This window comes from Macrobrachium rosenbergii, chromosome 16 (genome assembly GCF_040412425.1).
Source record: "Macrobrachium rosenbergii isolate ZJJX-2024 chromosome 16, ASM4041242v1, whole genome shotgun sequence".
NCBI lineage: Eukaryota > Metazoa > Arthropoda > Malacostraca > Decapoda > Palaemonidae > Macrobrachium > Macrobrachium rosenbergii.
In genome coordinates this window covers 60,726,978-60,750,653 of record NC_089756.1, presented here as the reverse complement: position 1 = coordinate 60,750,653, position 23,676 = coordinate 60,726,978, and the positions used below count along the sequence as shown (strand labels likewise).

Here is a 23,676-nt window from a genome sequence, read left to right as displayed (position 1 = left end):
CATCATGTAATTGTTTCAATTACTGGAATCCTAAAATCTATTTCATTCTGATTTCTGAGACCAGTGAAGTTGGTTCTCTCTCTCTCTCTCTCATTCCTAATTAGGAAGAGATTACTTTAACAATTTTTTTGTGGTCACTTTTAACATTAACTTTTGAGATCTGAATTTAGCAAAGTTATTTAGTTCTGTAACGGCGCTGCAAAAAGTGTGTATTGTGTAACGCAAATTTGCAGCAAGTGATTTACAGAGGCTTTCACAAGTTGTGTAAGGTAACGTGAAATTTTACTTATTGATACCATGGTATAAGTTGGAGTTGTGGTATAAAGTTAGGAAGTTGTGGTATGATAAGTTAGGAAATTTTGAACAAGTGAAATCATTATTGATAAATCTTACGTGTATTTTTGTGTGTTTTTCTATTTACAGTTTCTTTATATTTTCACATTTTTTTATGTTTGTGATGTAACATTTATTTACATAGCATTGTAAATATTTCTTGGTAATTTAACATTGCATACTTAATTTAACATTGCATACTTAATTTAACATTGCATACTTAATTTAACATTGCATACTTGATTTCATTTATTGAGATTTTCTTTTAAATCTTGAGTAATTCTTGATAGTTTAAATTTTGCTTGATTAATTTAAATTCCTGATAAAGTTTTTGTGAATTAGTTTTGTTTCATAATTTAATTCAAGAATTCATTGAGTTTGTGTTATTTTCAACTAGTAGTAAATTTTTCAAATTGTGAATTCTAATTAATTGAATTCCTAATTATAAACTTTGAATTTGAAAATAAATTTTGTATTTAACATTTTTAGAAAAACAGCGTTTCATTTATTGATCACCAGTGAATAGGATTGATTGTGTGTGCATAAGGCAAAGTGATAAACATGTTTTGTTCTTTTAGTTTTACTAAAGTGAATTAAGACCAGGGAAACAGTTAAGTTTTTGATGGAGTGATGCCCTTTTACTCTAGAAGATTTCTAGTTTAATTTTTGATACCTCACACATATTCTGATGAACTTAGTTTGATTTTTCAAGTGATTGATAAATAAGTTTTTCTTAAGGGATCACTGTTACCTTTAGAGTACTCAGTCGTAACAATTAATGTTATGAGCGTTCAGGTATCTGGCTGAAGTGAGGTATATTTTTGAATTTTGAGCAATTTTGTTTTCATACACCAAAGGTAATAATTAATTGTTCTCCTTCATAATTTTTCATCTACTGCTTGTTTTCGCTAAGAGAAATTTATATTATATATATATATATATATATATATATATATATGTATATATATATATATATATATATATATATTGTGTGTGTGTGTGTGTGGAATACATGGATCAACATCGAAAGACCGAGGGTTTTGGTCCCGTGAGAGTCAAAAATTTTATATATGTACAGTATGTGGATATATAAAAGTATATCTTAGTTTAACCAGATCACTGAGCTGATTAAGAGCTCTCCTAGGGCTGGCCCGAAGGATTAGATTTATTTTACGTGACTAAGAACCAACTGGTTGCCTAGCAACGGGACCTACAGCTTATTGTGGGATACAAACCACATTATGACGAGAAATGAATTTCTATCACCAGAAATAAATTCCTCTAATTTTTCATTGGCTTGTATATATATGTATATATATATATATATATATATATATTCTGTATGTAAGTGTGTATGTATGTATGTAGGTATGTATAGATATTTCATGTCGTAAATACTCTTCCGCATCATTGCACTTTTCATTTCCTGTTTAAACTGTGAAAGAATATTTGGATATTGCGCTCAGAGAGAGAGAGAGAGAGAGAGAGAGAGAGAGAGGCGAAGAATTGGTTATAAAAATTCAAACAAACCCGAATTTCTGTTTCTCGGTGAAGGCAAAGCATGCGTGAACTAATCCCCTTGTCCTCTTCCATTCGTGAGCATTTGCGAACGAACGTTTCGTTTTGCAGCATTCGGAACAATCTGCCAATTCAGACGGGAATAATGCTCTGTCTGTAAAATGTAATTAATAGACATTGGAAAATTCATTTCTCTTTCATAGCTTTGATTTATTATAAATATAGTTTGATTGACGGGATTTGGAATCCATCGGCCATGGAATGTAATCACTAAAACTGAATTACAGAATTATTTTTCCCTTATGCTCTCCCCCCCACCCCGTCTCTCTCTCTCTCTCTCTCATGAAATGAAGGTTGGCCATATCCAAAATATATTTGATATGTTAGTGAGCATTAACGAGAATTTTCTTTATTATTTCTTGGCTCCAGAGATTTTATGACCACAGAGGCATGATGCCCATCTTAGTCATATATATATATATATATATATATAATATATGTATATGTATATATATATATACATAAATATATATATATATATATATATATTTAATTATTTATATATATAGATAGATAGATAGATAAATAGATAGATAGATAAATAGGCAGATAGATAGATAGATAGAGAGATAGAGATAAGTTGATGCCCACCTTAGTCATATATATATATATATATATATAGATAAGCAGATAGATTGAGAGAGACAGAGACATAGAGATAGGTTTATCTGTGGTGGATCACTATATTGTGATCGAAAATAATGAGTAAAAAAGCCACAATAGTGTAATTGATAAACTGTATTTTTCCTTTTTTGTATCTTGAAAAATACAGTTTATCAATTACATTATTGTGGCTTTCTCACTCATTATAGAGATAAGTATCCGATCACGCTTTGTGGTTTAAAGATTCATTAGAAAATTGAACAATAAGACATTTTTTAAAACAAGGCTGCCAACCCCACGTCCTTTCTATAATAAAATAAATCAATTGAAAGAAAATGATTTTATGCACAATCAATAATGAGTGCAGTAAATATTCTATATAAACGCAGTGTATTAATTATTTTTCATTAAAAACTCATAGGAATGTATGGAATAGAAGTACAGAGTATCTAAATATCAATGTAGTATATTGTGTTCGAGTATATGTCACAACCACCCCCTCCCCCTATTTGTTGGCATCCCTCTTGCTATTTCCTGCAGTTGTAGGTTTTATCACTTGCATGACGGGTTGTGTCTACTTCTTGCGTTGCACGAGAATGCAATGTTTGTTTATGGCTGAACTATTTCCCTGCTCTTCAAAATCTTTTGGGTTCTACAGAACAAATTCCTCGACAACGTTCTGGTTAACTGTATCGCCACACAGACCATTGTATCCAGAGGAGAGTTATAAATTTTATTTGTCATTTTGATCGCGATGACATATTAATTGTGTAGATTATTACTATTAAAATATTTTTACCAGACCACTTAGCTGAGTAACAGCTCTCACAGGGATGGCCCGAAAGATTTGTTTTTATTTATATTTTTTTTATATATATTCTCAATTAAATTACAGTTTTTCAAAGAACTGCAAAGTTATTTGAACGGGATCAAATTACGGTTCTAGACTGGGCTTTATCATTTCGACAAGTGTGATGTCTGTGTGAATTATTACGTTTACCTTTGATTACCAATATCAGATTATGTAGCAAATAGCTGTGTTTGGTTCAACTTGGCTTTGTGGAAGTGCTTTCCCGTTCATGAAATTAGTGAACTCGGGGTCTAATTAAGTGCTATAAATCTTGAATTTTAAAATTAATGGCATGTGCACTAAGCTAAAATTTTTCTCATGCAATCAAGACAAGTAAACCCTAACATTCCAATTTAATTGATTAATGTCTGGTTGTACCGTGTTTGTGATTTAACCTTTTTCCTCATTAAGCTTAATTGACCCCATAGTGCAGTATTTTAATTGAGCACCATGCGCTCTTTTGTTCATGATATTGATGTTATTTAAATACAAGAAAACGAAGAATTTCTATGGTTACTTAATAATCTCTGTGTATTATTATTTTTTTTTAAATCTCATTGTAAACTCGTATTGGTGAATATCGTGAAACATACATGCTTTAAAAAATCCATATATCACTTGTAGAGGCGTCCAGCTTTCAAATTCCTGAGATGTATACTAGTATTGCACCAGCCCCGGTTTTTTTTGCCATGCCCGTAGGTTAAGTTACGTTAGATTAAATTGGTCAATTTTAGAAAAATTCTGGTGTGGGATACGTAATGAGATTATTTTTAAGAAAACTATGGTTAGTTTTTAAGATATGGCGTCCCACTTTTTTCAGGGAAAGATTACGGTACTCGGTTACATATCGGGGAAAATTCGTCCCGCTTGACTTTTGATATTGTAGAAAACGGCCCATTGATGAGATAACTTGAACAGCCCTTCCCTAAACTGAATCCAGGCACGAAAGTTTTGGTCGACTCGAGCATAATTTCCGCTGCCGGTCGAATGTTTCCGTGCGCCGGGGAACGGTAGGATAAATTTCATCTACGGTCTTAGTCTTAACTCTGATGAGGTAAGTGGAACAATATTAGGCTTAACAAACTACGTTCGCCTCATTAAACAAATTAGGCTTACCTGCGATGCGTCTTCCGTCTCCAGCCAATTCCCACGTAATTGGGAAGGACGGAACCGCAAGACTTAGCTGATGCCTGGGCGAGATTAGCTAATGGGAGAGAAAAGCGGTTCCAATTATTTCTTTCAGTTTTTTTTTTTTTTTTGTGGAGGAGTCGGAGGGTACTGGAAAATGTCTAGATACAACAGGTTGATTCGCTGCAAAATTTGTTGCGGCAGTTTACACAAGAATAAATTTATCTATTCTAAGCAATCACAAGCAAGTGATTTTATACACACACACATGTATATATATATATATATACCTTAGCACCTGGTTCGTTTATCACACATCGCCACAGGTGAAAAAATATGAGACTGGGTGCAGCTCCTGACCGGTTTCAGTATTATTTCCAAGCCATCGTCATATATATCTATCTATCTATATGTATATATACATATATATTTACATATATATATATATATATATATATGTATAGTTGTATATATTCATATATATATATATATATATATATAAATAAGATACATATATACACATACATACATAACAGTGTACATACATACATACATGGGTGTTCCACAGCACTGGTCTAAATGTTTCATTTCCCCGGAGATCCGTCTCAGGACTATGGTTTGTTATTTAGTGGCATGGCTGGTCAGAACTTATACATATGTATATACATATGTATATGTATACACACACACGCACACACATTATATATATATGTATATACTGTATATATACACAGTATATATACACATACGCACTACGGACGGGCTTCTATTTAGATCTCATCATTTTCAAAAGAGCCCTCCCCACTAAGTGAAAGAGAAAATTAACGCTCTTTGCTAAAATCTGAGAAGGACCATCACAGTGAGTTTTCTGTTGACTCAGTATAATTGAATTGGGAAACTTGCGGACGTATGATATACTTTTTTGTATCTTTCCTTTTCCGCATTTTTTTTATCTCGTCCTTTTCTCGCCTTCATGAGAATTGGATTAATTTTTTGTTTCCAGTATCAAAATCTCATTTTTTTTCTGTAAAAGAAAACTATTGAGATGGCTGTTTATCTGTCCGCCCTCAGATCTTGAAAACTGCTGGGGCTAGAGGGCTGCAAATAGGTATGTTGATCACCCTCCAATCATCAAACATACCAAATTGCAGCCCTCTAGCCCCAGTAGTTTTTATTTTATTTAAGGTTAAAGTTAGCCATGATCATGCGTCTGGCACAGCTATCAGTGCCAACAACACAGGCCACCACCGGGCCGTGGCTGAAAGTTTCATGGGCTGCGGCTGAGAGTTTCATGGGTCGTGGCTGAGAGTTTTATACAGCATTACACGCTGTACAGCAAATGGATTGCACCGAGGAAATTTCGACGCATTTTTTTCTTATTTCATAAATGAGATTCTTTTCAAAAGTGATTATCATACATTTTTTTTATACACTCTAAACGTTCAAGAAATTCATTCAACTTGTATTCTGCATCCTCTTACATTTTATTTCGGGTACCTCATTTAAAGAATTTATCGCTTCTCTCTCCCTAGAATCCTTTTATTTTTTTATCGCTGGATTTGGAACTTGGGGGAAAAATGAGAAGGATTGAAGTGGTGTTTGCGCAAGCAGAATCTCGCAGTAAATTCAATCCCCAATTTCTATCTGGGAAATATCTGCGCAAACTGATTTGTTTACTCGGCAAATAAAGCCGAAATGAATGTCTCAATATAATCAAACTTACCATTCTCGCCTTTCCTTCTTTCCGCAAGTCGAATGGAGAGATGATGTGGAAATTTCATGAGGACTTAGGGAAATAATTTTACTGCTGAAAATTATTCATACGCATTCTCAAGTACTTACTGAGATACTGCAACTAATATCTCTATCTATATTTTGGTGAGAAATACGGTAAATTGTCGGTCGTCTGATCACCGACTAACAATTTATCGTATTTCTCACCAAAGTATAGATAGAGATATTAGTTGCAGTATCTCAGTAAGTGCTTGAGAATGTGGCATGAATAATTTTTAGCAGTAAAACTATTTAGAGATATAGTATACATATACATATATATATATATATATAGGGAAAATTTTGTACAACTTAGAATTTAAGAATTCGTAACTTGATAAAAAAAGTGGCGTCTACTCTAGCATGAATTTGATGTGTTTGGCAAGAAGTGTGAGGCAAAATTATAAAACGAAAATGTTCTCCAGAGGGGAAAAGAATAGAGAGAGAGAATATAAAGCATACTGATCATGAACATTATATGTAAATAGAGTTTGATGCTTTCAAAGGATAGCGAGGTCTTGCGGCAATGAAGCTAAATTTGAAATGGCTGATGGCAAGCTCAAAAGTAGGAGAATCGAGGAGTGTTCCAGTGAAGTGGGTTAATATAAGCCAGTGAATGACATCGTAAATATATGTTGAGTATGAGAAATGAAGTAAAATACTTGAATAATGTAATGAACCAGATTTCACGTGGAACTGTTGGCCAGTTGAATGCAGTGCATAGGAAAGGTCTGCCTATTTGAAGAATATAAAAAAAAATGATAAAATTTTTCTATACTATATACTCAACATTGCGTATACCAGAAACGATGAGAAAGATAGATCACCTGATAAGACCACACATGGGCACAGAGAAGAAGAACATGACTGTCATACCGTAGAGCTATTGTGTGTTATTGGGAATTTTTACTGTCTGTGGTAATTTTATGAGTTATTGGTTTTGTAGAAAATTAGACCTTAGACAAAGGGTGTTTTATTTTACGCATTACGTCATTCAAAGACGTAATATGGAGGCAGATTCTTTCTAGTCAAGTTACTCTCTGAACAATGGGGCCCAGTTCTTCCTTCCTTTTTAATTGGTATAAGCCTTTCCAAAAGGGCACTGCCAAATTGGGTTTAACCTTACAGGCATTGTGCCCGGAAAAGTCTTTCTAGGTCCAGGTGACATACATTTATTCGGGACTAGATTGTATGAGGGATACCTGATTAAAAATAATCAATTCTAGAATCAAAGAGGATTAATGAGGTCTCTTCAGACGTCTTCGAGCAGAGATAAAAGTTCAGTGAGATATTAATGAGCGAAATCTGTAAGTTACGTAAGTGTATAAAATGAATGAAATTTAGGGATAAGGTGATGTGTGTGTGTGAACATGTATATATATATACATATATATATATATATATATATATAATGTATATATATATACAGTGAGTGGATTGAAAGGGGTTCTATCAACTGGTAGACATCAGTAGGTGCAAGGTGGAAGGATCATTCCATTATTCCTTTCAAGGCACTTTATTGTTGCTGGGTGACGTTTCAGGACTAAAGTCCCATTTTCAAGCTATAAAATAAAAGTTAAAAGTTAAAATAAAAACTCAGACTAAAATTAAGTAAAAAAAAACTTTATACATATATACAAATAATATAAAAAAGTACAAAGGATAGGGAGGAGTAAGTACCATAAGGTGCTGAAGGCACAGACCGAGTGACTATTCGGGCCGGGTTCAGCTTCGACTTAAACTCACGAGAGATACAGAGGTGTTGAGGAAGACTGGGTGTTTAACTGTGGAACTAGTTGTTTAATAAAGAGTGTTTCCAAGATTGCTAAATATTGTTCGTTAGGAGTTTGCCCTATAATTTTAAAAATCTTTGTAGTTTATGTCATATTTGCATTTCTTTGCATGTTCTCGTATACATGAAAATTCAGGATTAGTCAATTTGACGCCTGTTCGATAGCTAACGCCTGATGAGAGTCCAATCTCACTTTGAGTAACCTCCGTGTGGAGCCGACGTACTTCCCAAGATTACATCTAGGCAATTAAATAAATATACGACTCTGAGGTCATTAGTGGATCGAGTTTCTCCATGTTTAAACAGAGATCTAATACTCATTGGGTTGCAGGGTATTAGCTTTAATTCAATGGCAGGTAAAAATTTCTCGACTAACAACTTCAATTCACGATAGAAATTTAGGTCATGAATAAATGGGACACTTGCATATAATCGTAATTTTGGTACTGTAGGTATTTTAATTTTAGGATGGAAGATATTGTTTAAAAATTTGCTGAGGTGTTTATAAAAAGTTTGGATGGAAAGCAGTTGTCAGTGAAATATTGGTGGAGATAAGTTATTTCACTGTGAAAAAGATTCAATTAGACGTTATGTTAAAAGCCCTATGAAAGAGCGTAGACATGGAGTTTAGTTTAAAATTATAAAAGCAGATACTATAAAAATTTGAGCCCAGGCCGGTAAAAGTTTTCTTTCTAAAAACCGTGGTGTTAAAATGATCATTATGTTTAAAAACTGTTACATCTAAAAATGGCAGCTTATTTTCATTTTTCATATTCAATAGTAAAATTAATATTAGGATGTACTTTATTGGCATAATCAAGAAATTTGTCAGCTTGATCTTTTATCTCTGAACAGCAAAAAGTATCATCCACGTACCTACTATAAAATAAGGGATGGTAGGCCAAAGGACAATCGTCCAGTATGCGCTCCTCCAGGAGCACATAAAAATGTTTGCAAAGGTGGGACCCAAAGGGGATCCCATCGCCATACCATCAACCTGAATGTAGGCTTTACTGTTAAAAACAAAGGCTGTGTCCTGCACAGCGAGCTCGAGCAATTTTCTAAAATCCGTGAGGTTAAAATTATTAAAAGTGGCATCTGGGTCAGTAAAAATACGGCTAATAATAATGTCAATGGTTTCTTCTACCAGTACATTAGTAAAAAGAGACTCCACATCCATGCTAACCATAAATAAATCTGAATCCTTGGGCAAAATTTTTCTTTAAAATGTTCTGAATTCTTACAGCTATAGTTATTCGTAGTAAAAGGAGCTAGGAGAGGTACCAGAAATTTAGCAATTTTATAATTAGAAGTAGCATAAGAGGTGAGGATGGGCCTCATTGGTATACCTTCTTTATGAATTTTAGGTAGCCCATACATCACTCCATATGAGGCACCTGTACTATATAATGAAGTGTAAGTAGTTTCACTAATGATATTATAATCTTTAAGATATTTCAAAAAACGGTTAATTCGGTCTTCTATCTTAAAGATAGCAGAGTATTGAGGTTCTCCTGTCATTTTGAATTTAGATTCGTCCCCAGGATATTTTCCATCTTTTGTATAGGCTATATTCATATTTATTTAGTATTACAGTACCTTTTCCCTTTGTCAGGTTGGGTTATTGTTAGGTCTTTTCGTTTCCCAAGTTCTTTAAGAATATTCAAGTCATTCCTAGAAAAGAATGGTGTCCAACGAGTAGTTAAGTTGTTAAAGTTTTCTGAGCTATACCCTGTAGTTGGGATCGCATTTTAGGTACATCTACATCGAGGCGGAAATTAAGTAGTCTTGCAAATAATGATTCCATAGATCCATAAACTGGTTATACGAAGGTTTAAAGCACGGTAGGCAAAAATCCAATCCTAAAGAAAGCAGAAACTCTTCTCTCTTAGATAATTTGTAATTTGACATATTAAACACAGTTTTATTATTGTTCAAAAAAGAAGGAATAAATACACCTAGCTTTCTCAATTTTCTCTCGTGAGTACGTCGGACCATTAACACATAATCGGCAACACATTTATTAAACAGATATTTGAAAACAATACAATCAATAATGGATAAATTATCTGTAATATTCACAAATAGGCTCCTAGATAATTCGGTTAGTTTGACAATATTTCTATTCTTATGGTTAATCTCCATATCCAACAATTTCGTGGTGGCATCATGGTAAAAAGGAGTCTGGTATATTGACGACTTGTACACCTTGAATTTGACGAAATTCGGGACAATATCATTCAGGCGGCAGTATTGTAGAAATTCTAAATCGAGTTCAGCTTTACGAAGTTGTCGTGTAGTTTTATCCAGTTTTCTGCATGTGGTAAGGAGTTGAGTTCCATATCGTCCTCGGATTAGGGCGTGGAAGCTGACGTAGCCACGAAGTCTCACTCGAAGAAGGAAGAGGAGAGCGAAAACGAATCGAAGGGCAGCCATAGTGGAAGGTCTGGTACGGGGAGGAGCAAAGTTCAGGCCCACATGTGTCCAATAATACAGTGAGGATTGAGAGGGGTTCTATCAACCGGTAGACATTATTTTTTGAACAATAATAAAACTGTGTTTAATATGTCAAATTACAAATTATCTAAGAGAGAAGAGTTTCTGCTTTCTTTAGGATTGGATTTTTGCCTACCGTGCTTTAAACCTTCGTATAACCAGCTTTATGGATCTATGGAATCATTATTTGCAAGACTACTTAATTTCCGCCTCGATGTAGATGTACCTAAAATGCGATCCCAACTACAGGGTATAGCTCAGAAAACTTTTAACAACTTAACTACTCGTTGACACCATTCTTTTCTAGGAATGACTTGAATATTCTTAAAGAACTTGGGAAACGAAAAGACCTAACAATAACCCAACCTGACAAGGGAAAAGGTACTGTAATACTAAATAAATATGAATATAGCCTATACAAAAGATGGAAAATATCCTAGGGGACGAATCTAAATTCAAAATGACAGGAGAACCTCAATACTCTGCTATCTTTAAGATAGAAGACCGAATTAACTGTTTTTGAAATATCTTAAAGATTATAATATCATTAGTGAAACTACTTACACTTCATTATATAGTACAGGTGCCTCATATGGAGTGATGTATGGGCTACCTAAAATTCATAAAGAAGGTATACCAATGAGGCCCATCCTCACCTCTTATGCTACTTCTAATTATAAAATTGCTAAATTTCTGGTACCTCTCCTAGCTCCTTTTACTACGAATAACTATAGCTGTAAGAATTCAGAACATTTTAAAGAAAAAATTTTACCCAAGGATTCAGATTTATTTATGGTTAGCATGGATGTGAGTCTCTTTTTACTAATGTACCGGTAGAAGAAACCATTGACATTATTATTAGCCGTATTTTTACTGACCCAGATGCCACTTTTAATAATTTTAACCTCACGGATTTTAGAAAATTGCTCGAGCTCGCTGCAGGACACAGCCTTTGTTTTTAACGGTAAAGTTACATTCAGGTTGATGGTATGGCGATGGGATCCCCTTTGGGTCCCACCTTTGCAAACATTTTTATGTGCTCCTGGAGAGCGCATACTGGACGATTGTCCTTTGGCCTACCATCCCTTATTTTATAGTAGGTACGTGGATGATACTTTTTGCTGTTCAGAGATAAAGATCAAGCTGACAAATTTCTGATTATGCCAATAAAGTACATCCTAATATTAATTTTACTATTGAATATGAAAATGAAAATAAGCTGCCATTTTTAGATGTAACAGTTTTTAAACATAATGATCATTTTAACACCACGGTTTTTAGAAAGAAAACTTTTACCGGCCTGGGCTCAAATTTTTATAGTATCTGCTTTATAATTTTAAACTAAACTCCATGTCTACGCTCTTTCATAGGGCTTTAACATAACGTCTAATTGGAATCTTTTTCACAGTGAAATAACTTATCTCCACCAATATTTCACTGACAACTGCTTTCCATCCAAACTTTTTTATAAACACCTCAGCAAATTTTTAAACAATATCTTCCATCCTAAAATTAAAATACCTACAGTACCAAAATTACGATTATATGCAAGTGTCCCATTTATTCATGACCTAAATTTCTATCGTGAATTGAAGTTGTTAGTCGAGAAATTTTTACCTGCCATTGAATTAAAGCTAATACCTGCAACCCAATGAGTATTAGATCTCTGTTTAAACATAAGGAGAAACTCGATCCACTAATGACCTCAGGAGTCGTATATTTATTTAATTGCCCTAGATGTAATCTTGGGAAGTACGTCGGCTCCACACGGAGGTTACTCAAAGTGAGATTGGACTCATCGAGGCGTTAGCTATCGAACAGGCGTCAAATTGACTAATCCTGAATTTTCATGTATACGAGAACATGCAAAGAAATGCAAATGACATAAACTACAAAGATTTTAAAATTATAGGCCAAACTCCTAACGAACAATATTTAGCAATCTTGAAACACTTTTATTAAACAACTAGTTCCACAGTTAAACACCCAGTCTTCCTCAACACCTCTGTATCTCTCGTGAGTTTAAGTCGAAGCTGAACCCGGCCCGAATAGTCACTCGGTCTGTGCCTTCAGCACCTTATGGTAGTTACTCCTCCCTATCCTTTGTACTTTTTTTATATTATTTGTATATATGTATAAAGTTTTTTTTTTTTTTTACTTAATTTTAGTCCGAGTTTTTATTTTAACTTTTAACTTTTATTTTTATAGCTTGAAAATGGGACTTTAGTCCTGAAACGTCGCAGCAAATAATAAAAGTGCCTTGAAAAGGAATAATGGAATGATCCTTCACTAACGTGCTAATATATATATATATATATATATATATATATATATATATATATATATATATATATATATATATATATATATACGAAGTTAGTGAGCTGTAATTTATTATACCATGTTAAAAACGTCCCTGTTTTTTTCTTAATTCACCAAAAATCGCTGAAGAGAGATACCTAAATTGTTTTTATTCAGCACAAAAGTAAAATAAATTTCCTTTCTTTTGATTATAATTCATTCCTATTCGTGTTGGGTGCGATATGACAAAGGGGCAGTGAAGCAAAGGCAAAATGTACGAACGAGATGTAGGTTCTAGGTGACATCTGTTGGTTTCTATTTTTCAAAAAATCACAAAAAATGGATGCGTTGAAATTCCTGACTTTTATTTACATGATGAGAAAATTCAGTATTTTTCGTTTCCAACAAATTCCGCTGACTGATGAGGAGGGCCAAGAATAGCTGCTGCAGCAGTTCGCTTAGTAATAGGAAAGAAGCAAAAAGGCATAAAAAAAGTATAGTCTAAATATTTCTAATTACAAAAAAAGACATATTCTTATACAGTATTAATGAATGAGTTTAAACTAAACCTGGGAGAGAGAGAGAGAGAGAGAGAGAGAGAGAGAGAGAGAAGAGAGAGAGAGAAGGGGTACTAGGGAGAGAGAGAGAGTTTATCGATTGTTATTCAGAGTTTTCCCGGGCAGTGCCGGGTTGGTCAGCTAGTATATATACATATATATACATTTGATCCCCCAGGGGTTAGTACTAAACACGAATAAACACATTTAAGCCCCTAGGGGCCATGTTTATTCTGCAATGTTATGTTACCATATGAACAATTTTCGAAGACACTACAAGCACCATAACAGCAGCAACAAAAACAAGAATAACCACAACAAGAACCACAACAAAACGGCTGAATATAAGATAGGGATAGGCCTATAATCCAAACATCATAAGCTGCATAAACCGACAAAAAAAGGCAGTACATTAGAGGCCTACGCCATTTTTTATGATCCTGCTATTTCGAAAGGAGAAAATGTCCTTAAGAAAATTCTCAGCAAATTATATCCAATATGAATCGTGTAGCCTATCAAACTGTAACTTCAGGTAAACATAGGCATATGCTGGTTTAGTAGAGCGCAGTCACTGCTTGTCATCCACACCGAATGTGTAAACGATTGCAATGCAATCGATTTTATGACTATTAAAATGTAGTCAAACTTCCTAAAATCAATATGAAATACCAGTCTGCATAGCTCTGAGAAAGTCTTTGTGCTTAAGTTTAGAATGGCGAACACATCAGATGGTAATTATTATTGTTCTGTAATTCAAGTGCACCGATTCGAACGCAAGACATTCCCTGTGTCACCTCCGTATTCAGGTGAACCTCATTTATGAAAAGCAACATTCCAGCATCGCGGAACACTCATGGCTTCATTCATATTTTCCTAGTTTTTTACCATTCTTAGGGATATGTCTATTATGATTTTATTTCAGCGGATAATATGACGTTTCCTTTTGATAATCAGCAGAAATATTTTAGTTCGGTAAACAACCATTGCAAAATTAATGAAGATGAAAAGAACCACAGATTAACCAACTTTTCGAAACCATTGCCATCCAGTCAGCTTCAAGGGATGGTCATGACGTAAGCAGGGCTTAGCTGCAAAGAGCGGTGGATTTTGCTATATAAGATGTACAGAAAACTCGATTGCGCCGAAGAAACTTCGGCGCATTTTTTACTTGTTTTATTTAGTTCTGAAGTAATGATCACATATCTTAGTCTTCTATGATGAAGTTTTAGACATGCATAATTTGCTCATGTCTAAGCAATGCAATGTAATCAAAATTTCCTTTTCTTTTTATTTACAGACACTGCAGCCTTCACCATTATGTTCAAGAATGAGGTAATATGGTTTGTAACAATAAAACGTCGTCAAGATGAAAGTATAGTACAGCTGATGAATATTTATCACAGATATCACTATTTTCACGTTGCAATTTAATAATTAGAATGTATTTTCAGAAATGATTATTTGGTAAAAAGTTGTCAATGTTTCCTTTCTTTATTCTGCCAGGAAGACCAGGAATGGTAATGCTTCAAATACGACTATCTATTATTCTACTGCTTTTCATGGCAGCACTGTCATACAGTGCCAAAAACAACCGAAAACAACTGGACGATGATCCACCTAGGCTAACAGATGTCCGTAGGCTGATAGGCTCAGGTCGCAAACGTAGAGCTCTGAAGGATGCCCCACCATATGACCAGCTGTATATAACGAATCCTAGTCCCTACTTATTAGCAGAGGTTTTGAAGGACCTTGGTGGAGGACCTGGAGGTTTGTGCCACGTCCTTGTGTATCATGACCCAAAAGCAGCCTCACCAGATGATCTTGCTACCCTACAGAAGATATTGGAATCACCTGCAATCCTTATTGATGTTTCAAAATTGAAATTTTCTTTGATCACTAAATCACAGCGTGATGTTCCCTTACTTGATTTACTGTCCAATCGACCAGATCAGAGATGTCGTTTACTATTGGCATGGTCCTCTCCAAATTACCAGCGAGGACTACTTCTCATCCTAAGAGCTGAGCAGGGTATCTTGGGTCACAAAGACACAGTCATTCTACCTGTTGAAGACCATCGTCTTGATCGCTTCTTACCCCAGCTCAAGCGCAGAGTTCTTATTAAAAAACGAGGGTCTAGAGCAGGCCGTGATCGCCGTGAGTTGTTGAATTCTAGGTTTTTGGTTGAGGGAGTGTGTGAAGCATGCACAAAATATACTTTGCAGCAGTTGGGGGAATGGAGCCAACCAACTGGCTGGATATGGGGTGGATCAAGCTTACATAAAATGGGGTTATCAGGAGCTAGCGTGACAGTATCATATACTCCATCAGTACCCAATGTTTTTGTTATGGGAAATCAAAACAATGACTCACTTGTACTTGAAGGAGTTGAAATGCGCTTATTAGATTATGCAGCACAGGCTCTCAACTTCTCCTATCGCTTAGTTGTCCCTGAAGATGGTGAATGGGGTAGGCCTGTAAATGGTACCTGGACAGGAAAGGTTGGAGAGGTAATAAAAGGAAATGCTGATATCGCAATTGGTGGCATTGTGTATACAAGGGAGCGTGCTGAAGTAATTGAATATTCAATCCTGTTCCACAATGAACTATGGGGTATAGTTTGTCCACTTTCTGTTCGGCTTCCTGTCTGGCCTTACATTATGTTCCCATTCAGAACTGAATCTGCACCAACTGTATTCAAGTTTCTTGTTATTTTCCATGTAATGGCCTTTTTAATCGTATCTTTAATGGGCATTCAAGAAGAGACACATCCTCAACATCCACTATCAGAGTCTATATATATAACTGTAAAAACTGGTATTGCACTTTACTTAAGACTAATGGCTTGCCTCTACTTTTGGAACCTTTTTTTCTGTCTCATGAAACCAAAATATGAAGAACCCATAACCAACTCAATAGCATTGCTCCAAAGTGGGAAACACTGGGGAATTGTTAGTGGGACAACAGTAACAAGGGTACTATCTACATCTTTAAGCCCGGGTCATTCTGAGTTGGCAGCAAATGCCAAACCCTTAGATTCAATTGGTGAAGGTTTCCAGCAGTTAAGAAGTGATGGCCTATGTCTTGTTGGAGTACCCAAGAGATATGCACAAGCTACTATTGCTACAAGACATACAACTGAATGTGGTGAACCTGGTTTGCAAATAAGTGATGAGGACCTGAACTCGGTACTTGGAGGGTGGATATTTCCCTATGGTTCGCCCCTAATCGATCCAATCAACTCTATCATCAGTCGTTTGCAAGGGTTTGGGTTTCTAGAACACTGGCGGAAGGAATTTCATCTGATGCTCCTGACGAAAGGGCCTCGAGACTTGCCATGTCTTAACCCACCTTTAAGTGCCCTTACTGTCATGGACCTTCGCCTTGCATTTTTGATTCTTCTCATAGGGTGGAGTACTGCCTTCCTTGTTCATATTGCCGAGCATGTGATGTTTTATATATGTAACCCAATGAAGCAGAGTAATATCATCAGACGCACAAATGTTCGAAACATTGATAGACAAGATACAAATATAGATAGTGCTGTGAACCATAACACAATAGCACCACGCTCTATTAATGACAGGTGTAATATAAATGATATTAACAAAAATTTACCTCATAATGCAAGGAAAACCGATGAAATTATATCATCCAAGGATGACTCACCAAGCCACACATACAAACTACGCCATTGGCTTAAAAATGTTCTAACTCCAACAGAGAGATTAGATATCACTAAGAAAGAAATACAGTTCAGAAGACAACTTAATACTATTCTGAGAGACATGTGGGGAATCACCCCACAATGACATCAAGCCCCAGAGAAGAAGGATGCATGGCCTTCGCCTCTGGGGCAAAAGTGGTCAAAAGCCAATATGAAGCTGACCTTTCCTGCACCAAATCTAAAAGGTGATACGAAGTGTACACAACCTTTTCCAGAGTTAAAGGCTGAATTAATAGATGTAAAACAAAAAGCAGATCAAACAGGGCTAGAAAGCCCAGAGCTGACAGAGTTTGGGGTACATCCATCATTTAAAGCAAAAAATACAAGACAAGAAGTGGGTGAAAATCCATGGACGGTGTTCACTATACTTTCTTCAAGAATTCCAAGACGACCAAATGAATATCTTCTACAGCAAAAGAAAAGTCAGTCCCTTAAGATACGTCGTTCACCTAAACAGCGCATCTCCAGAACACTTTCATCACCTGCCCAACATACCAAAGCCCCTGTTATTCTTAGAAGTGTCGTTAATCCTCCAAACATTCCTATTTCAAAAGAAGACGAGAAAATGGTAGAAGCGACCAAACATCACCCTGATCTGTCTCCTAGGGCTCTGGTATATGTTACAGATTCCTCCACAGAAAGCGAGGATAATTGTGTGCTGAGCGACATCGACGATGAACGCATTTAAAAAGGTATTTACCGTAGGTATTCTCCATGCTTACTCTTATTTTTTGCTAGGACATTAGGTTTTACATGCATTTTCAACGTGCAACAAAAATTAATAATCCGCCAGTGATCTTACAGAACTAATCCTGGTGATTACGGCAGTTCTAAACAGCTTGCACAATTCAGCTCAGAATAACAGGGTTGCAAATACTTGAATGCTCCCAAAGAAGTTAATTAATGTTTGTCTCCCATTTCTGAATAACCTACACAAGATTTGTTTAAACTTGTTTTTATCTTTTTTTCATATTTCATTAATTTCACTTAAGCAGTGTTTTGGTTAATGGGAAAATACTAGCACTAACTTTTAAAGGATTTAAAGCTGCCTTTAATCTTTAATCTTTTTCTTATAGTTTCATTTTTTGGTGCTACTTTGGCTTGTTATCCATGCGTCACCTACTCTGAGGTGCTAGTACTAAAAATGGTGGAAGCTCCTAGAGTACTAGTCCCTCGGGGACCCAAGTATTATATACACCCATTTCTTTATTGTGGTCGACAAATACAATATTAATAAACGATATCTTCGTGCGGCCGTCTGCCTTACACTTACCATACGGTGTTTAGTACTAGCACCTCGAAGTAGGTGACGCATAGACAACAAGCCAAAGTAGCACCATTTTAGTTTTCTGTAAAAGAAAACTATTGTGCTGACTTTGTCTGTCCGTCCACCCTCAGATTTTAAAAACTACCAAGGCTAGAGGGCTGCAAATTGGTATGTTGATCATCCACCCTCCAGTCATCAAACATACCAAATTGCATCCTTCTAGCCTCTGTAGTTTTATTTTATTTAAGGTTAATATGAGCCACAATCGTGCATCTGGCAACGATATAGGACAGGCCGCCAGCGGCCCGTGGTTGAAGTTTCATAAAAGTTAAGTATATCTTAGTTTAACCAGACCACTGAGCTGTGAAGTTTCATAGGCCGCAGCTCACACAGTATTATACCGAGACCAACGAAAGTCTTGATACGATGTACAGAAAACTCGATTGCGCCGAAGAAACTTCGACGCATTTTTTACTTGTTTTCTATGGTTCCTGGTTTCTTTTCAATTCAGCGTGAGTTGAAGAGGCAAATGAAAGTGCAGACTAATTTCTGGTGCACAATACTTCATTTCAGTAAATAATATCTTTCAGCCTATATTTTAGGTAACGTAAGGGGTTCGACATCTACTGTACATTTTATCACTCGAAAATCATAACACTTTTCCCACAAAACTAACAAAATTTCTTACTTTCAAAGAATACTTCTGAAGAGTTTTAGAGTTAAACTTGGGGCAAGGGAGAAGAAGGGGCAGAGAAAACACGTAAAGGATGAGAGGGAATAAATCCAAAAGAAAATGAATGGGGAAGAGGGAAAGCTCATTGGCTCCTACTCGAAGACGCAGGTGACTCAGACCATAAAATGAAGATCAGAGACTTATTTTTCAAGAGTGGAACCAGTTTGCTTATACTTTGTGGGTTCTTTAAAAGGCACAGATGCAGGTATCGCGTTCCGGTTTTCAAAAGTCTCTTTGGAGTGAGGTTGTTAGAGCCATGTCCATCTCCATCCTAACACCAAGCAGGCAATACAATTGCGTACGCACAGAAAACACGTTTATTATGAAGGGCCTTCACTAAAGATATGTAACTCCTCTTATCTACTCCAGTCAGAACTCCCATGCATGATACATCATGATTCATTAGGATACCACTTAAAGTAATACTTCATGATCATTATGTAGGCGGCATCATGATGCCATCTGAATTGATATTTGAATTCTTTCACTTACACTTTGGAAAGGAAAACATCAAGAGACTGATGCTTTGTTTAACTTCCTCTTACAGTACATCTCCGCCCTGGATTCAGCTGTTGAATGTGTCGGGCAGACCTTGCGTCCGAAACCCTGTCATGTATCTGCCTGCATGTCTGGCCTTTCATATGTAGTAGATAGTGATAAACAGCCATAAATAAAAAAAAAAAAAAACAGGTTTTGCAGTTCACGCACGTTAATTCATCCACTTTCTCTAAGAGATAAATTAAAAATATTTTGAAAAAACTCATGTGCTCATTCACGCATTTTGTACTTTTAAATATGGCAAAACTCACGACTACTGCAGGAAGACAAAATTCACTTCCTATTCACGGTACTTGAAACATCAGTCTTCGCAAGATGAATACTGTATTGTTCGTCTGCCCATGACAACTAGTCACGCTGAACACGAACAGAGAACAGAGCTATACTTCTTGGTAGTTCTAACCGCCATAAACAAGCAACTGGTAGGAAAAAATATTCACAAAAAAGACCTCACTGGTATCAGTTAGAGCTTGACAAATTAGCTTGAAAACCAAAAGCACCTACTGTAGTCTTTGCCGGCTGTTTTCTTTAGTGTGCTGGTCCCTTTTGTCGAGGCTACTCTCCGGTTCCATTTCCTCAGTCAAAATCGATATCAATGTTCTCTTAAGACCCCAGTGATAAGCTTTCCGATGTCGAGCTGAATTTTCCTGATTATTTCAGCGTGATATCCAGACTCCTTCTTCGCAAATCCCTGTAGGTTACACGACTCGAAGCAACGATAGTAAGTATCCCACAGATGGATAACTTACTCCACATTATCCTAAATGCCTATTGCTGTGGTGAACGGTTGGTTTCACTAAACATGTAAGACATCACCAGCCTTCAGTGAGCTGTTGAATGACTGATTTCCTAAAATATTCTGGGGTTGCAACAACAAAGGGCGACGACTCTGGGTCAAAAACAGGTCTTTAAACTCGTCTCACACGAGTTGATGATACATGCTGTTATGGCGGCAATAGGGGCATTAATTCTTCTCCGCGGTGGAGACCAAATAGAAACCTTGGTTTTCTCTGTTCTCCAACAGAAGGGAATAGCCCCGCTTTTTTAATTCGGCGGCGCCCGATGCTATCAAACCGAATATGAGAGAATGCCGAATAAATGATCGCATTCGCTGAAATGTCAGTTGTTCTATAAAGCTCCTTTTTATATGCGGACGAGCTTCTTAGAGCAAATAGCATTACATATATCTGCAGTACTTTAAAACGGTTTTGAAATGTCAATGGAATATGAACAATAAAAGTGAGCCCTATTCATGTGTATGGAAATATTCTGGTTTGATAGAGTAACTCATCACAGGAACTATTCTTCGCAAGAAATATTGCCGTAAAGTTTTAGATTCATATTATAAGAGAGGCAGATTTAAAATAGCATTTGTGTCAAGAAATCCGCTTAAAATGAGACGTAAAGGAAGCAAATAACCGGCAAGCTAAAAAAAGGGGAGGAATCGCGGCCTGAATATTAGAGGTGCTTGCAAGGTAACGTGAATGGAAAAAAGCAGATAGACGGAAAAAATTATGATAGTCACCGGCTGCGTCGGCAGGAGACTAATAATAGATGACATAATTTCATAATTTATTTTAGTAATATTTCTAAGGGAGATCCAATAAAGTATTTGACGTCGTAGTAACACTTTCAATTTCGCAATAATTGACAAAAATTAATATTAGAGAAATAGAACGACAGAACTAACTAAAATGGAACAAATATCGAGTAAATTCAAGAGATGTTAGATATGCCATCGTGACTTGTTCTTTATCTTATAAATTTAAGGCTGTTAAGCCAAGCACTGGCGCACTCTCGGGCATTCAGCGCTCAAGAAGTGAAAAGGAGTTGGAGTGGTTGAACAGCAAAATAAGGAGAACCAGAAAGTAAGAGAGATTAAGTATTGCACAAGGCTGTAAAGGTGGAACTGGGAAAACCCCACGCTTCCACTCATAATTAATAGTTGGACAGCTAGACTGAAGAAAGGAAGCGGGAACAGAGGTCAAATAAAAGACTGAAAGGAGAGTGCAGCTAGGGTCGGGGTCCGAAGGGCCGCTGCAAACGGGCGTGAGGAGGACCGCCGATGGCATTACCTCCCAGTGGGGAGTCTTCCGCTTCACTGATCAATTTCGGGCTCAAATTTGTTTCCATTTACATTACAAAATGAATCATTCAAACTCAGTCTATTTTGCTGCCAGAAGCATTGCTGGATTCCCCAGTGCACGTGCATCTCGATCATTCTGAGGTCGCTTCACATGAATTACTAACATCTTCAAAGACCAGATCCATCCCATCGACGAACTTGCGATTTAAACTATAACTATCGTTACGTCACCACAGAACATCATGGCTTGCTTACATATTAGAGTTGTTCCGTCAATCGTGAGCATCATCGGGGCATTGTTAATGGTGAAAATAACTCGGAGTATGACGTTGATATTACAGAAAATTTACTGTCTTTATAACTGCAGTGAAGTATAATTTCATATGGAGGTACAGATTTACGGATTTGCATTTATAACCTATAGGTCTATAAGCAAAAAAAAGACCTTTTGAATCGCGAACCATTTGTCATCGTTGATGCTTCTCAGCGCACTGAAGAGGATCAGACGGCTCATTTATTTCTCTTATTCTTCATTATACCGTCTCCATTTTTTCTCGCATTTCGGAACATTCCCAAAGTTGTCGAGGTTATCGTGTCTTGAAATACCTTATATGACGTTGCAAAAATTAAATTATAAACTAAATTTCTCCAACTTTCGTTTCGTGACCTTAAATTTCTCCTTAATCTTCCTCACTTTGCTCCTGAGGTGACATTTGTTTAAGTAAGTCCCTCGCCCCTCAGACGTCTGCCTGAAGCCGGTCTCCTTGGATTGTCACATTGCCAGTTACCAAGGCAACCTCTCCCATTACGGACAAACACACTACTTCAATTTACTGTACTTCTTACAAAAAGGTGCTTAGTGTTTTTATGTTTAGCATGAAATATACACAGTGTTGTTTATCTTACACTTTCATATCTCCCCTCAGTGCTTACAGTGAAACATAATTCGCACCTTCCTAAACCTACAAAAAAAAAAAAAAAGACTCAGTTTAACAATAGCCTCTGCACGGCCATTCTCTGCCATCCATCGAAACTTTCTTGAAACCCTCTTCCGTGTTCCTGAGATATAAGCTTCCTGAGAACGCTCTCCCATCCTCCCTACAGGACCAAAACATGAAAAATTTCTGGCTTTTTTCACTAACAGCAAATCTTAGCACACAGCGTTTCGTTACAATCATATTTTCAAACTTAATTGTTCCATTTTGTATTTGCAGACAAGTCACTGTAGAGGCTTCAGTGCCTCAAGCTCATTCAACTTTATTTAGCTGTCTTAGTGAGGAGCAGGTTACTCACACCATCCCCAAATACCCTTTTTTCCATATTCATTTATTTACGGTACTTGTTTTTGCGTGTGGTGCACTCTCCTTCTCTTAGACTTCTGCCAAGCTTCTCTTGTATTTTTTGTCTCTTAATCTCATCCTTATTTATTATAGTATTATTATCTTTAAGAATTACTTCTAGGCACATGTGTAGGACTACCTGTGTCCTTCCATCAAACCATCGTCAAGCTCTTGCTTTCCTCATCTTCCTCTTACTTCCTTCTCTTCTGATGAAAAATCAAATTGCCTCACAGCAGCTTGCCATGTACCTTCTCTGACCTTAATCGGAACTTTGTAACATGTGAACACTGGCCATCTCACCTTCACGCACACAAATGCCCTTTACTAACATTCCAGGGCCCAGCATTTCCTCGAATTTCATTCGTCACTGCTCTTACTCAGACTCATCAGTATAAGCGATGTAAGCAAGGGGACTATTTCTAAGTATCCAGGCTTGACACAAACAGTTGTTCCTTCAGTACAGACACACACACACACACACGCACAAGGATCAAATAAATTCTGTCTACTCTTGTTAACATATTTTCAGAAGTATTTAAATATATTCGTCATTTTTC

At 36.3% G+C, this 23,676-nt stretch overlaps 1 protein-coding gene across 1 annotated transcript in view; it reads left to right on the top strand.

The window, feature by feature from the left end:
• The window catches only part of LOC136847466 (uncharacterized), a 118,261-nt gene that overhangs the window by 77,128 nt on the left and 17,457 nt on the right, over positions 1-23,676 (top strand). The window contains exons 2-3 of the mRNA XM_067119202.1: positions 14,709-14,743; positions 14,915-17,827. Of these exons, the coding sequence (XP_066975303.1) occupies positions 14,926-17,220 (2,295 nt within the window). The 5' untranslated portion in view covers positions 14,709-14,743; positions 14,915-14,925 and the 3' untranslated portion in view covers positions 17,221-17,827. The remainder of the gene's footprint in view (positions 1-14,708; positions 14,744-14,914; positions 17,828-23,676) is intronic.